At 38.6% G+C, this 22,055-nt stretch overlaps 1 protein-coding gene and 1 non-coding gene across 3 annotated transcripts; both read right to left on the bottom strand.

Annotated features, from left to right (window-relative positions):
• Positions 1 to 13,707: 13,707 nt before the first annotated feature.
• Positions 13,708 to 13,810, bottom strand: LOC112448299 (U6 spliceosomal RNA). The gene has a single exon (XR_003036666.1). It is a non-coding gene; the product is annotated as a U6 spliceosomal RNA (small nuclear RNA).
• Positions 13,811 to 19,028: 5,218 nt separating this feature from the next.
• OR5K22 (olfactory receptor family 5 subfamily K member 22) lies at positions 19,029 to 21,708 on the bottom strand. Of its 2 annotated transcripts, XM_010801004.3 has the most exons (2): positions 20,793 to 21,708; positions 19,029 to 19,506 (listed from the first exon to the last, which is right to left on the bottom strand). In XM_010801004.3, exons 1-2 carry the CDS (start codon positions 21,706 to 21,708, stop codon positions 19,445 to 19,447), a joined length of 978 nt encoding a protein of 325 aa, XP_010799306.2. In that variant the 3' UTR covers positions 19,029 to 19,444. The 2 variants fall into 2 exon arrangements, with proteins under 2 accessions (XP_010799306.2, NP_001377377.1); NM_001390448.1 differs by lacking the exon at positions 19,029 to 19,506 and having other exon boundaries at positions 20,782 to 21,708.
• Between the last annotated feature and the right edge of the window lie 347 nt (positions 21,709 to 22,055).

The raw sequence follows: 22,055 nt of genomic DNA, 5'->3' as shown, positions 1-22,055 counted from the left end.
CCTGGAGAAGGAAATGGCAACTTACTCCAGTATTCTTGCCTGGAGAATCCCCATGGACATAGGAGCCTGGCAGGCTACAGTCCAGCAGGTCACAAGATTTGGACATGACTTAGAGAAAAACATCCACCACCATATCATGCAAAATTCTGGGCTGGATGAAACACAAGCTGGGATCAAGATTGCCGGGAGAAATATCAATAACTCAGATATGCAGACAACACCACGCTTATGGGAGAAAGCAAAGAGGAACTAAAGAGCCTCTTGATGAAGGTGAAAGAGGAGAGTGAAAAAACTGGCTTAAAACTCAGCATTCAAAAAATGAAGATCATGGCATGTGGTCCCATCACTTCATGGCAAATAGATGGGGAAACAATGGAAACAGTGACAGACTTTATTTTCTTGGGCTCCAAAATCACTGCAGGTGGTGACTGCAGCCATGAAGTTACAAGATGCTTGCTCCTTGGAATGAAAGCTATGACAAACCTAGACAGTGCGTTAAAAACCAGAGACATCACTTTGCCAACAAAAGTCTGTCTAGTCAAAACTATGGTTTTTCCAGTAGTCATGTACGAATGTGAGAGTTGGACCATAAAGAAGGCTGAATGCCAAAGAATTGATGCTTTCAAACTGTGGTGTTAGAGAAGACTCTTGAGTCCCTTGGACTGCAAGGACATCAAACCAATCAATCCTAAAGGCAATCAACCCTGAATATGCATTGGAAAGACTGATGCTGAAGCTGAAGCTCCTATATTTTGGCCACCTGATACAAACTCTGGGAGATGGTGAAGGACAGGGAAGCCTGGCGAGTTGCAGGCCATGGGGTCACAAAGAGTCGGAAAGGACTGAGCAACTGAATGACAAGGGACTGTGTAGCATGCCAGGCTCCTCTATCCTTCACTCTCTCCTGGAGGTTGTTCAAATTCATGTCCATTGAGTAGCTGATGCTATTGAATCATTTCATCCTCTGCAGCCCCCTTTTCCCCTTTTGCCTTCAATCTTCCCCAGCTTCAGGGTCTTTTCCAGTGAGTCAACTCTTCACATCAGATGGCCATATTATTAGAGCTTCAGCTTCAGTATCAATACTCCCAGTGAATTTTTAAGGGTTGATTTTCTTTAAGATAGACTGGTTTCATCTCCTTGTTGTGCAAGGGACTCTCAAGAGTCTTCTCCGGCTCCACAGTTCAAAAGCATCAGTTCTTTAGCACTCAGCATGTCTATAATCAGTCACTCCTCCTCTAATCTCTGTTGTTTTAAGAGGAAAGAGATGTCTTGATTATGTTCATTCCTTTATTTCTAACACTTGAATAGATACATGGTACTTCGTAGTGCTCAACAAATACTTATCTGTTGAATGAAAGAAATGATAATACTTCCTTGTTCAAGTATTTGTAAGGATCTTTGATTAGCTTTCAAACAGTTTTTCCTTGTTTTGTCATCCCAGATGCCCCACAGTCTGCATCTTGCCTCTCACTTTGCTTTCTTCCTCTCAGATCAGGGCAGTTGGCCAGGTGCATCCCTTTATTCTTCCTCTTATACACCTGCTTCATTAATTTGCTTTTATTTCCTCACTAAAATATCTTCTCACTCTCTCTCACCCTAGACCTACTCATTTTTGTTCTCGACTAAGATCTCCTCCTTGAGCACATTTAAGTACTCTACATTAAAAAAAAAAAAAAAAAAGCTGAAGTTGAACGGTTCCATGAAGACCTACAAGACCTTTTAGAACTAACACCCCAAAAATATGTCCTTTTCATTATAGGGGACTGGAATGCAAAAGTAGGAAGTCAAGAAACACCTGGAGTAACAGGCAAATTTGGCCTTGGAATACGGAATGAAGCAGGGCAAAGACTAATAGAGTTTTGCCAAGAAAATGCACTGGTCATAGCAAACACCCTCTTCCAACAACACAAGAGAAGACTCTACACTTGGACATCACCAGATGGTCAACACCGAAATCAGATTGATTATATACTTTGCAGCCAAAGATGGAGAAGCTCTATACAGTCAACAAAAACAAGACCAAGACCTGACTGTGGCTCAGATCCTGAACTCCTTATTGCCAAATTCAGACTTAAATTGAAGAAAGTAGGGAAAACCACTAGACCATTCAGGTATGACCTAAATCAAACACCTTATGATTATACAGTGGAAGTGAGAAATAGATTTAAGGGACTAGATCTGATAGATAGAGTGCCTGATGAACTATAGAATGAGGTTCGTGACATTGTACAGGAGACAGGGATCAAGACCATCCCCATGGAAAAGAAATGCAAAAAAGCAAAATGGCTGTCTGGGGAGGCCTTACAAATAGCTATGAAAAGAAGAGAAGTGAAAAGCAAAGGAGAAAAGGAAAGATATAAGCATCTGAATGCAGAGTTCCAAAGAATAGCAAGAAGAGATAAGAAAGCCTTCCTCAGCGATCAATGCAAAGAAATAGAGGAAAACAACAGAATGGGAAAGACTAGAGATCTCTTCAAGAAAATTAGAGATACCAGGGGAACATTTCATGCAAAGATGGGCTCAATAAAGGACAGAAACGGTGTGGACCTAACAGAAGCAGAAGATATCAAGAAGAGGTGGCAAGAATACACAGGAAACTGTACAAAAAAGATCTTCAAGACCAAGATAATCACAATGATGTGATCACTCACTTAGAGCCAGACATCCTAGAATGTGAAGTCAAGTGGACCTTAGGAAGCATCACTACGAACAAAGCTAGTGGAGGTGATGGAATTCCAGTTGAACTATTTCAAATCCTGAAAGATGATGCTGTGAAAGTGCTTCACTCAATATGCCAGCAAATTTGAAAAACTCGGCAGTGGCCACAGGACTGAAAAAGGTCAGTTTTCATTCTGATCCCAAAGAAAGGCAATGCCAAAGAATGCTCAATCTACCGCACAATTGCTCTCATCTCATACGCTAGTAAAGTAATGCTCAAAATTCTTCAACCCAGGCATCAGCAATATGTGAACTGTGAACTTCCAGATGTTCAAGCTGGTGTTAGAAAAGGCAGAGGAACCAGAGATCAAATTGCCAACATCTGCTGGATCATGGTAAAAGCAAGAGTTCCAGAAAACATCTATTTCTGCATTATTGGCTATGCCAAAGCCTTTGACTGTGTGGATCACAATAAAATGTGGAAAATTCTGAAAGAGATGGGAATACCAGACCACCTGACCTGCCTCTTGAGAAACTTATATGTAGGTCAGGAAGCAACAGAACTAGACATGGAACAACAGGCTGGTTCCAAATAGGAAAAGGAGTACGTCAAGGCTGTATATTGTCACCCTGCTTATTTAACTTATATGCAGAGTACATCATGAGAAACGCTGGACTGGAAGAAACACAAGCTGGAATCAAGATTGTTGGGAGAAATATCAATAACCTCAGATGATACCACCCTTATGGCAGAAAGTGAAGAGAAACTAAAAAGCCTCTTGATGAAAGTGAAAGAGGAGAGTGAAAAAGTTGGCTTAAAGCTCAATATTCAGAAAACAAAGATCATGGCATCTGGTCCCATCACTTCATGGGAAATAGATGGGGATACAGTGGAAACAGTGTCAGACTTTATTTTTTTTGGGTTCCAAAATCACTGCAGATGGTGACTGCAGCCATGAAATTAAAAGACGCTTACTCCTTGGAAGTAAAGTTATGACCAACCTAGATAGCATATTCAAAAGCAGAGACATTACTTTGCCAGCAAAGGTCCGTCTAGTCAAGGCTATGGTTTTTCCTGTGGTCATGTATGGATGTGAGAGTTGGACTGTGAAGAAAGCTGAGCACCGAAGAATTGACGCTTTTGAACTGTGTTGTTGGAGAAGACTCTTGAGAGTCCCTTGGACTGCAAGGAGATCCAACCAGTCCATTCTGAAGGAGATCAGCCCTGGGATTTCTTTGGAAGGAATGATGCTAAAGCTGAAACTCCAGTACTTTGGCCACCTCATGCGAAGAGTTGACTCATTGGAAAAGACTCTGATGCTGGGAGGGATTGGGGGTAGGAGGAGAAGGGGACGACAGAGGATGAGATGGCCAGATGACATGCCTGACTCGATGGACGTGAGTCTGAGTGAACTCTGGGAGTTGGTGATGGACAGGGAGGCCTGGTGTGCTGCGATTCATGGGGTTGCAAAGAATCGGACACGACTGAGCGACTGAACTGAACTGAACATTAAAAAAGGATTTCCCTTTTACTGGCTTCTGTGATAAGACAAAGCCAGTAAATGTAAAATGTATTTACCATTTTATCAAATATGGATTGTATACGCCTCGATTGTAAAGTATTGAATAAATATCCACGTGTATGTTTGTGTGCTCAGTCGCTCAACCATGTCCGGCTGTTTGTGACCTCATGGACTGTAGCCTGCCAGGCTTATCTGTCCATGGAATTCTCCAAGCCAGAATACTGGAGTGAGTAGCCTTTCCCTTCCCCAGGGGATCTTCCCAACACCGTGATCAAACCTGCGTCTCTTATGTCTCCTGCATTGGCGGGCAGAGTCTTTACCACTGGATCACCTGGGAAGCCCATATAAGTTACCAATCATGTCTTATGACTTTTGGGCTCCTGACAACATAATGAGCTGGATCGTTAATACAAGCTGCTTTATTTTTCAAATTTCAGTGCTGTTTAACCTTAGTCAGGTATTTACAGTATATAGGATGTTAGAAGAGACCTTTGGTAGAATGAGCAGAGTATAAGGAGTTCTTAGATTTTAGAAATGGCTCCTGACAAGAAGCTCATAATCTGGTGGGGAGAAAAATGGTTACATTGGTAACTACCAGACAAGTCAATCTGTGATATAAAATTGTTAATATGCTATATGAAAATATGGTGAAGAAAATGAATAGAGACACAGAGGAAAAAAGAAAGATTTTTTTAATTGGAAGTATCATTTCAGATGAACTTTACAGAATAAGTAGAATTATCATATGTGAAGCCCAGAAGAAAAAGCAGCAACAGAATGGAAACATATGATAAATCCTGGAAGCCTGAAATCAGTTCAGTTCAGTTCAGTCACTCTGTCATGTCCGACTCTTTGCAACCCCGTGAATCGCAGCACGCCAGGCCTCCCTGTCCATCACCAACTCCTGGAGTTCACTCAGACTCACGTCCATCGAGTCAGGCATGTCATCTGGCCATCTCATCCTCTGTCATCCCCTTCTCCTCCTACCCCCAATCCCTCCCAGCATCAGAGTCTTTTCCAATGAGTCAACTCTTCACGTGAGGTGGCCAAAGTACTGGAGTTTCAGCTTTAGCATCATTCCTTCCAAAGAAATCCCAGGGCTGATCTCCTTCAGAATGGACTGGTTGGATCTCCTTGCAGGCCAAGGGACTCTCAAGAGTCTTATCCAACACCACAGTTCAAAAGCATCAATTCTTCGGCACTCAGCCTTCTTCACAGTCCAACTCTCACATCCATACATGACCACAGGAAAGACCATAGCCTTGACTAGATGGACCTTTGTTGGCAAAGTAATGTCTCTGCTTTTGAATATGCTATCTAGGTTGGTCATAACTTTACTTCCAAGGAGTAAGCGTCTTTTAATTTCATGGCTGCAGTCACCATCTGCAGTGATTTTGGAACCCAAAAAAAATAAAGTCTGACACTGTTTCCACTGTTTCCCCATCTATTTCCCATGAAGTGATGGGACCAGATGCCAGGATCTTCGTTTTCTGAATGTTGAGCTTTAAGCCAACTTTTTCACTCTCCTCTTTCACTTTCATCAAGAGGCTTTTCAGTTCTTCTTCACTTTCTGCCATAAGGGTGGTGTCATCTGCATATCTGAGGTTAAATAAGTTAAATAAGCAGGGTGACAGTATACAGCCTTGACGTACTCCTTTTCCTATTTGGAACCAGTCTGTTGTTCCATGTCCAGTTCTAACTGTTGCTTCTTGACCTGCATACAGATTTCTGAAGAGGCAGGTCAGGTGGTCTGGTATTCCCATCTCTTTCAGAATTTTCCACATTTTATTGTGATCCACACAGTCAAAGGCTTTGGCATAGTCAATAAAGCAGAAATAGATGTTTTCTGGAACTCTCTTGCTTTTTCCATGATCCAGCGGATGTTGGCAATTTGATCTCTGGTTCCTCTGCCTTTTCTAAAACCAGCTTGAACATCTGGAAGTTTACAGTTCACGTATTGCTGAAGCCTGGCTTGGAGAATTTTGAGCATTACTTTACTAGCATGTGAGATGAGTGCAATTTACTAGCATGTGAGATGAGTGCAAGTAGATTGAGCATTCTTTGGCATTGCCTTTCTTTGGGATCAGAATGAAAACTGACCTTTTTCAGTCCTGTGGCCACTGCTGAGTTTTCCAAAAGATATTGCTGTGATTTATGTTGTAGTATTCTGCCTATGTTTTCCTCTATAAATTGTATAGTATCCAGCATTACATTTAGGTCTTTAATCCATTTTACATTTATTTTTGTGTGTACTGTTAGATAATCTTGAAAATTATCCTCTCATACTTCCTTTACTTCTTCATGCTATGTATAGTATGATTTAGTTGCTAAGAACATGGATTATGGAACTAGATAGCCTGGGTTTGATTCCTGAGCTCCACCTTAGTATTTCTGTGAATAGATCATGGAACATCTCTGCCGTTCAATTTTTTTTAAGTGAAGTTATATGAAATGAAAATAGTGTCATAAAGGTGACATGAAATATTTGTGCTGAATAGTTGAATGGATGCAGGTGAAAAGTTATTTGTAAACAAGAGAATGTGTGCTGAGTCATTCAATCATGTCTGACTCTTTGGAATCCCATGGACTGTAGCCTGCCAGTCTCCTCTGCCCATAGAATTTTCCAGGCAAGACTACTGAAGTGTGGTGCCACTTCCTGCTCCAAGGGATCTTTCCAACCCAGGGATAGAACTTGCATCTCTTACATCCTGCATTGGCAAGCAGATTCTTTACCACTAGCACCGTGTGGTTCAGCTGGTAAAGAACTCTCCTGCCAACGCATGAGGCTTCCCTGAGAGCTCAGTTGGTAAAGAATCCACCTGCAGTGGCTCAGTTGGTAAAGAATCCGCCTGCAATGCGGGAGACCTGGGTTCAATCCTTGGGTTGGGAAGATCGCCTGGAGAAGGGACAGGCTATCCACTCCAGTATTCTGGCCTGGAGAATTCTGTGCCTGTATGAAAGTGAAAGTGAAGTCACTCAGTCCTGTCCCACTCTTTGCGATCCCATGGACTGCAACCTACTAGGCTCCTCCGTCCATGGGATTTTCTGTGCAAGAGTACTGGAGTGGGTTGATATTTCCTTCTCCAAAGGATCTTCCTGACCCGGGGATCGAACCCAGGTCTCCTGCATTGTAGGCAGATGCTTTACCATCAGAGCAACCACGGAAGTCAGACTATACAGTCATATCCTGGACCCATGGGGTCGCAAAGAGTCCGAAATCACTGAGCCAATGCATGAGACACAAGAGATGCAAGTTTGATCCCTGAGTCCGGAAGATCCCTTGGAGAAGGAAATTGTAACCCACTCCAGTATTCTTGCCTGGAGAATCCCAGGGACGGGGGAGCCTGTTGGGCTGCCGTCTCTGGGGTCGCACAGAGTTGGACATGACTGAAGCAACTTAGCAGCAGCAGCAGGAATGTAGTAGGCTACATTCCATTGGGTCACAAAAAGTCAGACATGATTGAATGCATGCGTGTACATACACACACAGAGGAAAATGAGAGATAAAGTAAGATATATGAATTTTTTCAGTTACTACTCATTTGAAAATAAAGCATCTTTTCCAAATAAGCTTAAACATTAAGATCTGTTAGATTATACACTCAGCAGAATGGTTTGTTCCAATTTCTCTGAATCTGTTTCTCTGATTTCCTCAGCTTTGCCCTTCATTGTGTATTGACTTCATCTCCAAGCTGGTTACCATCTTGATGGCCTGTATCCCTGTGTGTTCAGTAGTGTCCAGCTCTTTGCAACCCCATGGGTTGTAGCCTGCCAGACTTCTGTGTCCATGGGATTTTCCAGATAAGAATACTGTAGTGGGTTGTCATTTCCTTCTCCAGGGGATATTCCAGACCCAGGGATCAAACACTTGTCTCTTGTGTCTCCTACATTGGCAGGCGGATTCTACACCACTGTGCCACCTGGGATGGCAAAATGCACCCCAACTGCTGAATATCATATCCACACAGCATGGCATTAAGAGGGAGACACACTACCTGTTTTGTGGATCTATTTTAAAATAAAAGATACATATTTCCTCAGAAACTTCCATTAAAACACCCTTTTGCCTTAGCCCCAAATAAGTCATATATTCTTTTAACAGACCTCTGGGATTCAGCATTCTTAAGGGTTGGGATTGACGGTGCAGAAAGAATGACAAAAATTGTGGTACTCTTAGAAAAGGGTAACAAAATTAGTGCATTCAAGCCTGAAAACTGAAAATGTTGAGTAAAACAGAGGGTGACACAGGAGGTATAATATCCATCTAATTTTTGTATCTAGATTTCCTCTTGTTTGCAAAGTGTCTTAGGACATAAAGAGCTTTCTTTATGTGTATTAAATCTATTATTATTTACAGTATTAAAATTTAAACAAAGAAATTAAAATGTATTTATTAATTAATTCAAAAATAAAAATAATATTGTTACATGTTAACTTCCTGACCTGCATACAGGTTTCTCAAGAGGCAGGTCAGGTGGTCTGGTATTCCTATCTCTTTCAGAATTTTCCACAGTTTATTGTGATCCACACAGTCAAAGGCTTTGGCATAGTCAGTTAAGCAGAAATAGATGTTTTTCTGGAACTCTCTTGCTTTCGCAATGATCCAGCGGATGTTGGCAATTGATCTCTGGTTCCTCTCCCTTTTCTAAAACCAGCTTGAACATCTGGAAGTTCACGGTTCACATATTGCTGAAGCCTGGCTTGGAGAATTTTGAGCATTACTTTACTAGCGAATGAGATGAGTGCAGTTGTGTTGTAGTTTGAGCATTCTTTGGCATTGCCTTTCTTTGGGATTGGAATGGAAACTGACCTTTTCCAGTCCTGTGGCCACTGCCGAGTTTTTCAAATTTGCTGGCATATTGAGTGAAGCACTTTCACAGCATCATCTTTTAGGATTTGAAATAGCTCAATTGGAATTCCATCACCTCCACTATCTTTGTTTGTAGTGTTGCTTCCTAAGGCCCACTTGACTTCACATTCCAGGATGCCTGGCTCTAGTTGGGTGATCACACCATCATGATTATGTGGGTCGTGAAGAACTTTTTTGTATAGTGCTGTGTATTCTTGCTACCTCTTGTTAATATCTTCTGCTTCTGTTAGGTCCCTACAATTTCTGTCCTTTATTGAGCCCATATTTGCATGAAATGTTCCCTTGGTACTGGACATGAAATAACAGACTGGTTGCAAATAGGAAAAGGAGTACGTCAAGGCTATATATTGTCACCCTGCTTATTTAACTTATATGCAGAGTACATTATGAGAAATGCTGGGCTGGAAGAAGCACAAGCTTGAATCAAGATTGCCAGGAGAAATAACCTCAGATATGCATTTGACACCACTCTTATGGCAGAAAGTGAAGAAGAACTGAAGAGCCTCTTGATGAAGGTGAAAGAGGAGAGTTAAAAAGTTGGCTTAAAACTCAACATTCAGAAAACTAAGATCATGGCCTCCAGTCCCATTACTACATGGCAAATAGATGGGGAAGCAGTGGAAACAGTGTCAGAGTTTATTTTTTGGGGCTCCAAAATCACTGCAGATGGTGATTGCAACCATGAAAGTAAAGGACGCTTATTCCTTGGAAGGAAAGTTATGACCAACCTAGACAGCATATTAAAAAGCAGGGACATTAGTTTGTCAACAAATGTCCATCTAGTCAAGGCTATGGCTTTTCCAGCACTCATGTATGGATGTGAGTGTTTCACTATAAAGAAAGCTGAATGCTGAAAAATTGATGCTTTTGAACTGTGGTGTTGGAGAAGACTCTTGAGAGTCCCTTGGACTGCAAGGAGATCCAACCAGTCCATCCTAAAGGAGATTAGTCCTGGGTATTCATTGCAAGGACTGATGCTGAAGCTGAAACTCCAGTACTTTGGCCACCTGATGTGAAGAGCTGACTCATTTGAAGAGACCCCGATGCTGGGAAAGATTGAGGGCAGGAGGAGAAGGGGACGACAGAGGATGAGATGGCTGGATGGCATCACTGACTTGATGGACGTGAGTCTGAGTAAACTCCAGGAATTGGTGATGGACAGAGAGGCCTGGCCTGCTGCGATTCATGGGGTCGCAAAAAATCGGACACGGCTGAGCGACTGATCTGATCTGATCTGATCCAAAATGTGTAAGGAACTCATACAATTCAACAATAAAGTTATAAACAATTTAAAATAATAAAATTTTAAAAATTAGATATCTTTTATTGCAATCTACTTATCTATTTTTCTGTTTCTAAGAAAATCATGTTAAGATTTTGTAAAGCATATCACTGTAGATTAGAAGCTAATAAATAAAGGTAAGTTTACCTTTTACTTTATTTTCTAACACTTGGAAAAAGAAAAACCATTTAACTTTAATACAATTTTTGAGAATAAGCTTTGTTTTCCTTTAAATGGCTATCTTCCTAGTAGATCACCATTATTTGGTAGTGATACACTAGGAATACTGACATTTTGTCTAATTATAGCAATCTATGTTGAAAATGGGTTTATTTTCCATAGTCAAATATTAAAGAGCCCAGCTGAAAATTTTATTTCTTTTAAAATATTAAATATAATCCCTAAATTATTCAGCTAAACTATAAAGAAAAACTTTCATTATCATTCCCAAATTATTTAATAGTTATTTGTATCCTTACCTGTATATTTTGATGTTTGCCTTAATCAGAAAATATCAGTGGGAATTAAACTTTTATTCTCATCTTACTTTTATCATAGTCTTTAGATTTGAGAGGAGCTAGAAAAATGATTGAGTAGCTGACTACTACTGTCTGAATATTTCAGATAATTCAATAATAAGGGGTAGTATTAAAAGTAAAAAGTAGAATATTTTCCTTACCTAGATTTGTACCTTCTCATATTTGTTTTGTGGTGTTATGGCTAATAGAATTTCAGAATATAAACCTTGTTCTCTAAAACATTTGGGATTAAAAGAATGAAAATATGGCTGGCTACAAATAGGTTAGAGTCAATAATTATGTTCCTTTTAATGAAAAGTTAAAAGTTTCCACAAATCTTAAGGTATTTTTTTGGACACATCAGGATTCCTTATAAGATAATGAGGTTAAAACCGTTGCCTTCTCTAAGGTTATGAAGGTCATTTGAGCATCATCTGTTGATTATTAAATAACTGACCTCATTTAAAAATTCTCTTTATTATTCTATATAAATTTACAATGAGCATAAAAGGGTCTTGTGTTAGCTTGGCCTTTTACTGGATCAATTAGTATGGTTTATGAGTATGATTAGAATTTTGAGAGGAGACTAAAAGGTTTGGTATGTTCAGTGAAGGTCATCAAACTGAGTTGGTTTGTTCCAAAGATATTAAGAAGAGGTGACAAGAAGATAGAAGAAATATACAAAAAAGATCTTCGTGACCCAGATAACCATGATGGTGTGATCACTCACCTAGAACCAGACACCTTGGAATGTGAAGTCAAGTGGGCCTTAGGAAGCATCACTACAAACAAAGCTAGTGGAGGTGATGGAATAACAGTTGAGCTATTTTAAATTCTAAAAGATAATGCTGTGAAAGTGCTGCACTCAATATGCCAGCAAAATTGGAAAACTGGGCAATGGAATTGGAATTATGGAATTCCAAAATTGGAAATTTTGGGCAATGCCATAGAATGTTTAAACTACTGCACAATTGCACTCATCTCACTAGCAAAGTAATGCTCAAAATTCTCCATGCCAAGCTTCAACAGTACATAAAATGTGAACTTCCAGATGTTCAAGCTGGATTTAGAAAAGGCAGAGGAACCACAGATCAAATTGCTGACATCTGTTGGATCATAGAAAAAGCAAGAGAATTCCAGAAGAACATCTACTTCTGCTTTATTGACATTTGACTGTGTAGATCACAACAAATTATGGAAAATTCTGAAAGAGATGGGAATACCAGACCACCTTACCTGCCTCCTGAGAAATCTGGATGCACGTAAAGAAGCAACAGTTAGAACCAGACATGGAAAAATGGACTGGTTCCAAATTGGGAAAGGAGTATGACAAGGCTGTGTATTGTCACCCTGCTTATTTAACTTCTATGCAGAATACATCATGTGATATGCTGGGCTGGATGAAGCACAAGCTGGAATCAAGTTTGCTGGGAGAAATGTCAATAACTGCAGATGTGCAGATGACACCACCCTTATGGCAGAAAGCAAAGAGGAACTAAAGAGCCTCTTGATGAAGGTGAAAGAGGAAAATGAAAAAGCTGGCTTAAAACTCAACTTTCAAAAAACTAAGATGATGGCATTGGTCCCATCAGTTCATGGCAAATAGATGGGGAAACAATGGAAACAGTGACAGACTTTATTTTCTTGGGATCTAAAATCACTGCAGATTGTGACTGCAGGCATGAAACTAAAAGGCATGCTCCTTGGAAGAAAAGCTGTGACCAACCTAAACAGCATATTAAAAAGCAGAGACATCACTTTGGTGACGAAGGTCCATTTAGTCAAAGCTATGCTTTTTCCAGTAGTCATGTGTGTATGTGAGAGCTGGACCATGAAGAAAGCTGAGCGCTCAAGAACTGATGCTTTTGAACTGTGGTGTTGGAGAAGACTCTTGAGAATCCCTTGGTCTGCAAGGAGATCAGAAGAGTCAATCTTTTGACTCTTTTGACTCTAAAGGAAATCAGTACTGAATATTCATTGGAGGGACTGATGCTGAAGCTGAAGCTCCAATAATTTGGCCATCTGATGCGAAGAACTGATTCACTGGAAAAGACCCTGATGCTGGGAAAGGTTGAAGGCAGGAGGAAATGAGACGACAGAGAATGAAGTGGTTGGATGGCATCACTGGCTGGATGGACATGAGTTTGAGCAAAGTCTGGGAGTTGGTGATGGACAGTTAAGCCTGGCATGCTCCATCCATGGAGTTGCAAAGACACGGACACGACTGAGTGACTGAACTGAACTGAATGTCTTATAACTACCTCGCTGAAAACCCATTATTTAGTCCTTCATATGAATTACTGAGATGGTTCTCCTTTCTTTTTATGTTTACCCGGCTGCCTTTATGTTTCTTATTCTGTTTCCCCCCTTCATTCCATTAATCACTCTTTGATATACTACATATTTATTTATTAGTTCATCTGTAATAGATTACTCCACCCACCTTACCCCTCACCCACCATTAGCAGGTAGGCTAACGTGGGAAGAGAATCTGTGTTACATTCATTCCTGTATTTTCAACAGCTTGAATAATAAATGGCTGTTTGTAGTGCTCACCAAATACCTGTCAGATGAAAGAAAAAAAATTATTCACCAACTTAAGAGTTTGAAATGTTCTTTAATTCATTTTCAAACCAAATCATTTCTCCTTCTTGGTATTCTAGATGTTCTACGGTGTCTCTGTATCTTGACTACAGCCTTGATTTTTTCCTGTCACCTCAGGACACTTGGCCATGTCACCCCTTCACTGTTCATTTGTGCACCTGCTTCATTAATTTACTCACAATGTTTCCCTCACCAAAACCACCTTCTCTCTTTGCTTACCTTAGTCCTACTCATCCTTAATTGCAGATCAGATCTCCATTAGGACATTCCTAAGCCATATGTGTCATCCTTGCACAGGGTCATACTAATCTCTATATCATTCCAATTTTTGCATATGTGCTGCTGAAGCGAGCACCATACCCAAGTCATTTAAATTGATTTTGTCTTTTCTTGATACACATGGTGCTGCTTTTATAATTAATTTGCGACTTTATCAAGTGTGACTTTATGTGTCTTGATTATAAAAGCCTTGGCTGCTGCGGCTGCATAGTCGCTCAGTTGTGTCCAACTTTTTGTGACCCCATGGACCGTAGCCCACCAGGCTCCTCTGCCTGTGGAATTTCCCAGGCAAGAATACTGGAGTAGTTACCATTTCCTCCTTCAAGGGATCTTCCTTATCCAGAGATCAAACCCTCATCCCTTGTGTCTCCTGCAAAAATATTGGCTAAGTATCCTTAAATCACTGATCATGCCATATGTATTTTGAGCTCCTAACAGTTCACTAAGGTAGATCCTCAGTACATGCTTCATTGATATTTAAACTTTTAGTTCTGTTTTATCCTTAATCAATTACTTAAAATATACAGGATATTGGAAGAGATGATAGGTTGAGTGAACACACGATGTGAGCATGGTAGGGATAAGAAGTTCTTAGGTTTTAGAAATGGCTCCTGACAAGAAGCTCATAATCTAAGTGGGGAGTTACATTGCTAACTAGCAAGCAGTTCAGGCTGTGAATGAATGTGCTATTTAAAAATATTGCAAAGGAAGTGAATGTGACCTGGGGGAAAAAGATTTCTCATTGTAAGCATCATTTCAGATGAACCTTGCAGGATAAGTAGGTTTATAATAAGCCATCTTCATGAGGAAAAGCAGCAGCCTATTGGAAGCAAATGATAAAATCCCTGAAACTCAAAAACACAAGACCTGCTTTTAAAAAGAATGTTAAGCTAGGGTGATTGAAGCTTACTTATGCATGATATTGGAGACACTTACAGATAATGTAAAAGGATTAGGAAAATAGACTGAAAACTGATTTATTTGATTCTTTCCCTGCCAATTCACAGAACTCTCTCACAGTAAGGTCACAACCAATGATGAATACCAACTCCAAAGGACATCTAATTATCTTCCTAAACAAGCTGTGGTATTTGGTGCTGTTGAAAGTCTTTGTCTCTGGTTTTGTGTTAATGTTCACTTTTTCTGTCTTCCTTACTGTTCCATCTCAGTCTTGTATGCTGGGTTGTATTTCTCTTTTTTGCCTTTAATAGTGCTTGTATTCTCCTTGGTTCTATACTTGACCTTTCTCTTCTATCATTCTAGAATTTCCACTAGATTAACTCATCAAATTATGTATTTCAACTATGTCCTATCTTATGGTGACTTTACTAGAGGACAGTTCCAAGACACTTTTGGTGTACATTCATATCAAGAAAATAATTGGGAGTACATTCCTATTACATTCATTTATACCTACTAATAGGTAAATGTGTGTGTGTGTGTTCAGTTGCTAAGTTGTGTTTGACTCTTTGCAACCCCATGGACTGTAGTCCACCAGGCTCCTCTGTCCTTGGGATTTCCCAGGGAAGAATACTGGACTGGGTTGTCATTTCCTTCTCCAGGGATTTTCCTGACCCAGGGATCAAACCCACATCCCTACATTGGCAGGATGGTTCTTTACTACTGAACCACCAGGGAAGTCCCTATAGGTAAATGTACCACTATGCTAAAATGTTATATATATCATAAAACATGAAATATAGATAGAAAAGAATATTACTCAAATAATTGGTATTATAATTTTCATGTATAATGCTATAAAAATTGTTACTCCCACTAACACTATTGTTAATTAAATAATAGTTACAGAAATATAGTAATATACAGTGTATTGTTTAAGTCTGAGGGTTGCAATATAACAAGCACTTGTTTGAATTTATTTCCAAACATTTCTTAATGTCTGACATAGTGTGAAAGATCCTACACAGAGACACGTCTGCCCAAATGGAGAATGCAAGTTTTGATTGGGTCCCCAAACAGGAAAGGGCCCTTTGACAGGTCAAGGTGTAGGGTTAAACAGCCTTGTTATTTGGGCCCAATGACTCAGCAGACCAATGGTATTAGAGACGTCGGAGGTGAGAAGAGATGTAGAGTGAGTGGAATGTTTATGGGAAAGTTTAATAGAAGAACTGCTTATGGTTTTTGAGCAAGGCCTTGTTGACTGCAGCAAAGAATTATAAACTATTAAAAAAAAAAAAAAAAAACTACCCTAAGAGCTTTTTACTTTGGGACATAATGTGACCAAGAGGCCAGAATATGAGCTAGAATTTATCAGATAAAAAAGTACAAGGTTGAGTGTGCCCAGGAGCTATTCATCAGATGACAAAGTATCTAGACTGAACAGGGCTAGATAACACAATAAGACACAGAAGTAGGTGATCCAGTATTTCTTGTTGTCTACCATCATTGCACTGACATCTTTTATTCGACACACAGATTTGGCCTCAGAAGGCCAAGTTAGTTCTTGGATAGTCAGCTTTGTATATTGATGTCATAATGTATTGCTACTGAAATATAGCTCTACCTTGGGTGACCTTCCATCAACAGGGGAAAATCCTGTTAGATCGTGCGACTGATCATCTATTTTCATTATGTATATGTGTTTAAAAAAATTTTTTTTAATTGGAGTATAGTTGCTTTACAATGAAGTTTTAATTTCTGCCATATAGCAAAGTGAGTCAGTTATATGTATACATATATTCCCTCTTTGTCACCACAGAGCACCCAATAGAGTTCACTGTGCTATACTGTAGGTTCTTATTACTCATCTATTGTATACATAGTAGTATATGTGTGTCAATCTCAATCTCCCAGTTCATCCCACCTCCCTGTTTCCCCCCACCCCTTGGTGTCCATACATTTGTTGTCTATCTCTGTGTCTCTGTTTCTGCTTTGCATATGGGTACATCTCTACCATTTTTCTAGAACCATGAACGGAGGAGCCTGGTAGGCTGCAGTCCATGGGGTCCCTAAGAGTCAGACACGACTGAGCGACTTCACTTTCACTTTTCACTTTCACTTTTCACTTTCACGCATTGGAGAAGGAAAGGGCAACCCACTCCAGTGTTCTTGTCTGGAGAATCCCAGGGACGGGGGAGCCTGGTGGGCTGCCGTCCATGGGGTCACACAGAGTTGGACATGACTGAAGCGACTTAGCAGCAGCAGCAGCATTAATATATGGTATTTGTTTTTTTTTTCTGTTTCTGACTTACTTTACTTTGTATTACAGTTTCTTGGTCCATCCACATCTCAGCACATGGCACAATTTCGTTCATTTTATGGCTGAGTAATATTCCATTCTATATATGTGCCACATCCTCTTAATCTATTCCACACTCCATGTTGATGAATGTGCTGGAACAAATTTATTTCCATGTCCAAGAAACTTAGACAGAGTCCCTACATATTTTTCAGAAATTAACTGAGATAGATTGCAGATCTAAATGTAAAACTTAAAAGTATAAACCTTCTAGGAGAAAACATGGGAAAATATTTAGGTTGGATAATTAGGAAAATTTTTAATGTGAACTTCATATTGCTAAGTCACTTCATTGCTAAGTCACTTCGTGTCCGACTCTGTGCGACCCCATAGACGGCAGCCACCAGGCTCCCCCGTCCCTGGGATTCTCCAGGCAAGAACACTGGAGTGGGTTGCCATTTCCTTCTCCAATGCATGAAAGTGAAAAGTGAAAGGGAAGTCGCTCAGTCGTGTCCGACTCTTAGCGACCCCATGGACTGCAGCCTACCAGGCTCCTCCATCCATGGGATTTTCCAGGCAAGGGTACTGGAGTGGGGTGCCATCGCCTTCTCCGGAACTTCATATTAGGTGATGTTAAATTTCTTGATGATAATAATGATGTTATGACTGTGAACTGGTGGATAAAGTGTCATAATGTCATCATACACATTTGTATTTGTATATATACATGAAATAAACACACATACACATTTGGACACAGGCAAATGTGGTAAAATGATAACACTTGTTTAATGGTGTTTAAAAAATCCATGCACATTAATTGTGTGATTCTCTCAAGTTTTCCATAGATGTGAAAATTTTCAAAATAGAGTTAGAGGAAAATGTCATTGATTCACATATTTCTTGAATATCTTCCCTATTTCTCTGCCCCTTAACAAGTTAGCTACTTGAAAGTTATCTTCTCATGCTACTTTGACTTTTTTATCCTATGTATAGTATGACTTAGTTGTTAAGAACATGGATTAAGGAGCAAAATAGACTGAGTTTGATTCTTCAGCTTCATCTTAATATTTCTTTGGACAAATTATGAAGCCTCTTTTTTAAGGTGGAATTATAGGAAATTAAAATAATGTAATGAAAGTAAAAGACTTATAGATCTGCTTAATAGTTAAGTATATACTATTGAAAAGTTATTTGTAAGCTAAAAGATGTATGAGGATTAATTTAAAATAAGATACAAAAATGGGAGATAAGGCAAGAGGCACGAATATATCAGGTAGTATTTATTCTGTTGTAAATAAAGCATCTTTTCTAATCAAGCTTGACAAGTAAGGATATCTGTTTGATTATGCAACCAGAGGGAAGGTTTATTCCAGTGACTCTATTTCTGTGTGATTTTTTTGGCTATGCCCCCTTTTCTATTTTGACTTCCTCTCTAGGCTGGCTTACCTCTTGATGGCAAATGGACATTTACTGTGCCAGATATTATATGCATGTTCTATGACATTCAGAGGGAGAAACATCATATGTTTTGTGGATTTCTTTTCAAATATAGGATACACAATTGCCTGAAAATTCCAGAAAATTATTTCTTTTGTCTCATTGACCCTAAGTAAGTTACAGGTTCTTCCCTTACAGACCTCTGGGATTCAGTGTTGCTAAGGATGGGCAAGGGTATTACAGAAATATGCAACAATATCATGGTGCCCTTAGAAATGGCAAACATAAATCAATGCATGCAAGTCTAGCAACTAAAAATAGCCACTGAAATAGAAGGTAATATTGGAAGTACAACATCCATCTAATTCAGAGCTTCTCAAAATTTTTGATATCTGTATTCCTTTTAGCTTGTAAAATATGTTAGGAACCTAAAGAACTTTGTTTATGCGAATTATATCTGTCAGTATTTACAATGTAAGAAAGTGAAATTAATAATTTAAAAGGTATTCATTAATTCATCCAAAAATAAAAATGAGAATATTACACTTTTACTTATATAATTATATTAAAACCATATTGAAAGAAAAATGTTAATTGAATGGCCAAATGTGTCAGACTTCTTATTAAGAATTGGTGGTATGAAATAATTTATGACATGTTTGATACAGGAAAAAGATAGGCTTTCATTTTGTTGTCTAACAAGTACAATTTAATATATAGAATATTCTCTACTTTTAAAGCATTTCCCAGATTCAGTTCTCCTCATCTAATACATGAATTATTGAAATTAGTCTTCTTGCTTCAGGTCCCTTTCCAGTCTGTCACATGATCAGGTTTATAAAATGTAAAGTTATTAATATATCACTCTGCTCTAGGAAGCCTTTAGTATCTGATGCCTCTAAAACAGATTTGGATTCCTCTGAATCTGAAGGAATTCCTTAAATTTAAGCTTCTCAGTAACCTTATCCACTTCCACCTTCTCATATTTATCAACAGCTCAACCAATAGTTTTGTAGGCTTTCTGACTCTGTTACATTGTTCAACTCCCTGATCCCATTCCCTGTGCCACACTCATTTCCATAAACATTGACTGGTCATACCCATTGCTGTTTTTTTCCAAATATTAAAATTCCCCTGCTTTATTTATTTTTTTTTATCCCCTGCTTTACTTTAAAGTGCAATTATTTCTGATGCTACTTAAGAACTAAATGTCCCAACTACAAGGATCTCCACTTTCTGAACTTCCAAGTATGTAGCAAAAGGTTTTGTTGACCCAAATTCTACTTTACTCCAATGATTTGGATGAACTTGGGTAAACACCACAATATTTCAAAGTATGAGATTTTTACTGAGGAAAACATGAAAAGCCATGTCTGTATATATGAAATGTCTAGCTTAGTGCCCAGCAGACAATAGGTTCTCAGGGAATTATTTTTTCTATCACATTTGCACTGTAAGGATCAATAAATATTTTTGTTTATTTAAATTTTTGCTATTTTCTCTCTCATTTATGTTTCAATAGCACCTTCACCTTTTGTTAATGCTGTGTATATATCAATCCTTTACATTGGATCAGTCCAGGTTAGTGTTATTCCCAATAACAAGCAAGGGAAGTAAGAAAGAGAAAATAAAACTTCTTTTTAAAAATAATTGTGTTCATAAATTACACAGTCATATATGTAATGAACAATCAAACTACATGAAAATGTAAAATTCATACATTTATCAGTATAAATAGCATGATTTTCACTACAGATTGATAAACCATTAATGTATTCAGATACTCTATTTTGGAGAAGTTGAGAGAAGATTTACCAACACTAAAGAGAAAACTGTTCCTGATTAGAGAATACATGCTCTGCTTGAATTCGTGGTGAAGCATAATCTCTTGAACAAATTCAAAACTGAAATTCAAATTCAAACATACTATTTACTTCTGTTATACAGTGTTGCTTAACATGGGATTGATATTTAAAAACTTGGAATATGAGGGCTTTGTAAGATTATGCCTTAGGATTCCAGCAGCATGCCAACAGTATTAAATGGAGGGGACCTTCCTATATAGTTACTTCTATTCCTTACCTTTGTTGGATTTGTTGAAAATTGTAATTCATTATACTCTGAAGTAATAGTTACTATTGTGACTAAATTCATCCTGACACAATTTGTGGTCTCAAGAATAATTATTTACCCTTGATAGAACCTGGTAGCTTAGATTTTGGAATATATTTTAGCAGAATCTCTCTCCTCACTGAACTTGCTTATTTGATTGATATACCATAATGTTTTAGTAATTCAGTATTTTATATAAAGAGGCTATTTTCTACTTTCTCAGTATTGCTTGATTTTGAAAATAAAGTTTTATCAAATTAAAATCAATTGTCCATATGGAATGATATTTTAGAATGTTATGTTTTCTTCATAATTTTTTTCATAACATTTATTACTTCCTTATTTCTTAGACTATAAATGAAAGGATTTAACAAAGGAATAACTAGTGTATAAAAAATAGCAAGAGGTATATCTTTATCTTTGTCATTAACTGAATTTGGTCTAATATACATGAAGAGAAGAGAACCATAGAATATTGAGACAGAGACGAAGTGGGATGCACAAGTAGATAAGGCTTTACCTTTTCCTTTTTTGGATTTCATTTTAAAAATCGTGAAAAGGATGAAAAGATAAGAGATTATTACTATGATAATAGAGAATACTTGAACTGACCCTGAAAAGATGAATATCATCAATTCATTGATATAAGGGTCAGCACAGGAGAGTCTATATAATGGAAGAACATCACAAAAAAAGTGATTGATTTGATGAGATCTACAGAAAGTTAACCTAAACAAAAGTCCAATGTGAATCATGGAATGCAGGTTTCCAGCTATGTAGGCCCCTGTGGTCATCTGAATGCAGAGTTTCTTTGACATCATAGTGTGGTACTGCAGTGGTTTGCAGATGGCCACATAGCGATCATAGGCCATTGCTGCCAGGAGAAAGCAATCTGCAGTTTCAGCAAGGCAGAGAAAATAAAATTGTGCCATACATTCATAGAGGGAAATCATTCTGTCTTTTGAAAAGAAGTTCTGTAGCATCTTAGGGGTAATGGCACAAGAACAACAGGAATCCATCAGAGCAAGATTCCCCAGGAAGATGTACATTGGTGTGTGAAGACGATGCTCTGTAACTATCAATGCCACCAGGCCAAGATTTCCCACCATGGTGATCAGATAGATGGTAAAGAACACCAGAAACAGAAGGGTCTTCAGCTCTGGATGAACTGTAAATCCTATGAGGATAAATTCAGTTGTCAAGGAGAGGTTATCCTCCGTCATCTCTACTGTTGTCTGTTGAGATAGGAATTATGGAGAGATAAGATTCCAATTTAGAATGTGTATATATATATAAAAAAGAATGTGTATAACTTTCCTTTTAATATATATATATATTTTTTAATAAGGAGAAAGCTTCTCTTGCTGTCTTGTGAATACAAGGACACAAACTTCTAGGGAATATTCATCTCCATAACATGTCAGCGTCTATGACCTCAACTCTGAAACTCAAAATTCACATGACTATTTGGTAATCACAGGGGAGATGCTAACAGTGGGAAAAGTTTGTCTTTATGAATTTATGGAAATATGGTGTACAAACTAGGTACTCATCTTTGCTTCATTTTGCC

Source organism: Bos taurus, chromosome 1, assembly GCF_002263795.3.
Source record: "Bos taurus isolate L1 Dominette 01449 registration number 42190680 breed Hereford chromosome 1, ARS-UCD2.0, whole genome shotgun sequence".
NCBI lineage: Eukaryota > Metazoa > Chordata > Mammalia > Artiodactyla > Bovidae > Bos > Bos taurus.
Note: the sequence above shows the minus strand (reverse complement) of the source record. Positions and strands in the feature narration are given on the sequence as shown.

Coding starts and splice junctions, on each gene's coding strand:
- OR5K22 (XM_010801004.3), bottom strand. CDS start 21,708: ATGACGGAGGATAACCTCTCCTTGACAACTGAATTTATCCTCATAGGA. Junction 19,507..20,792: donor TGTTATGAAAAAAATTATGA/AGAAAACATAAC, acceptor AAATAAAGCAGG/GGAATTTTAATATTTGGAAA.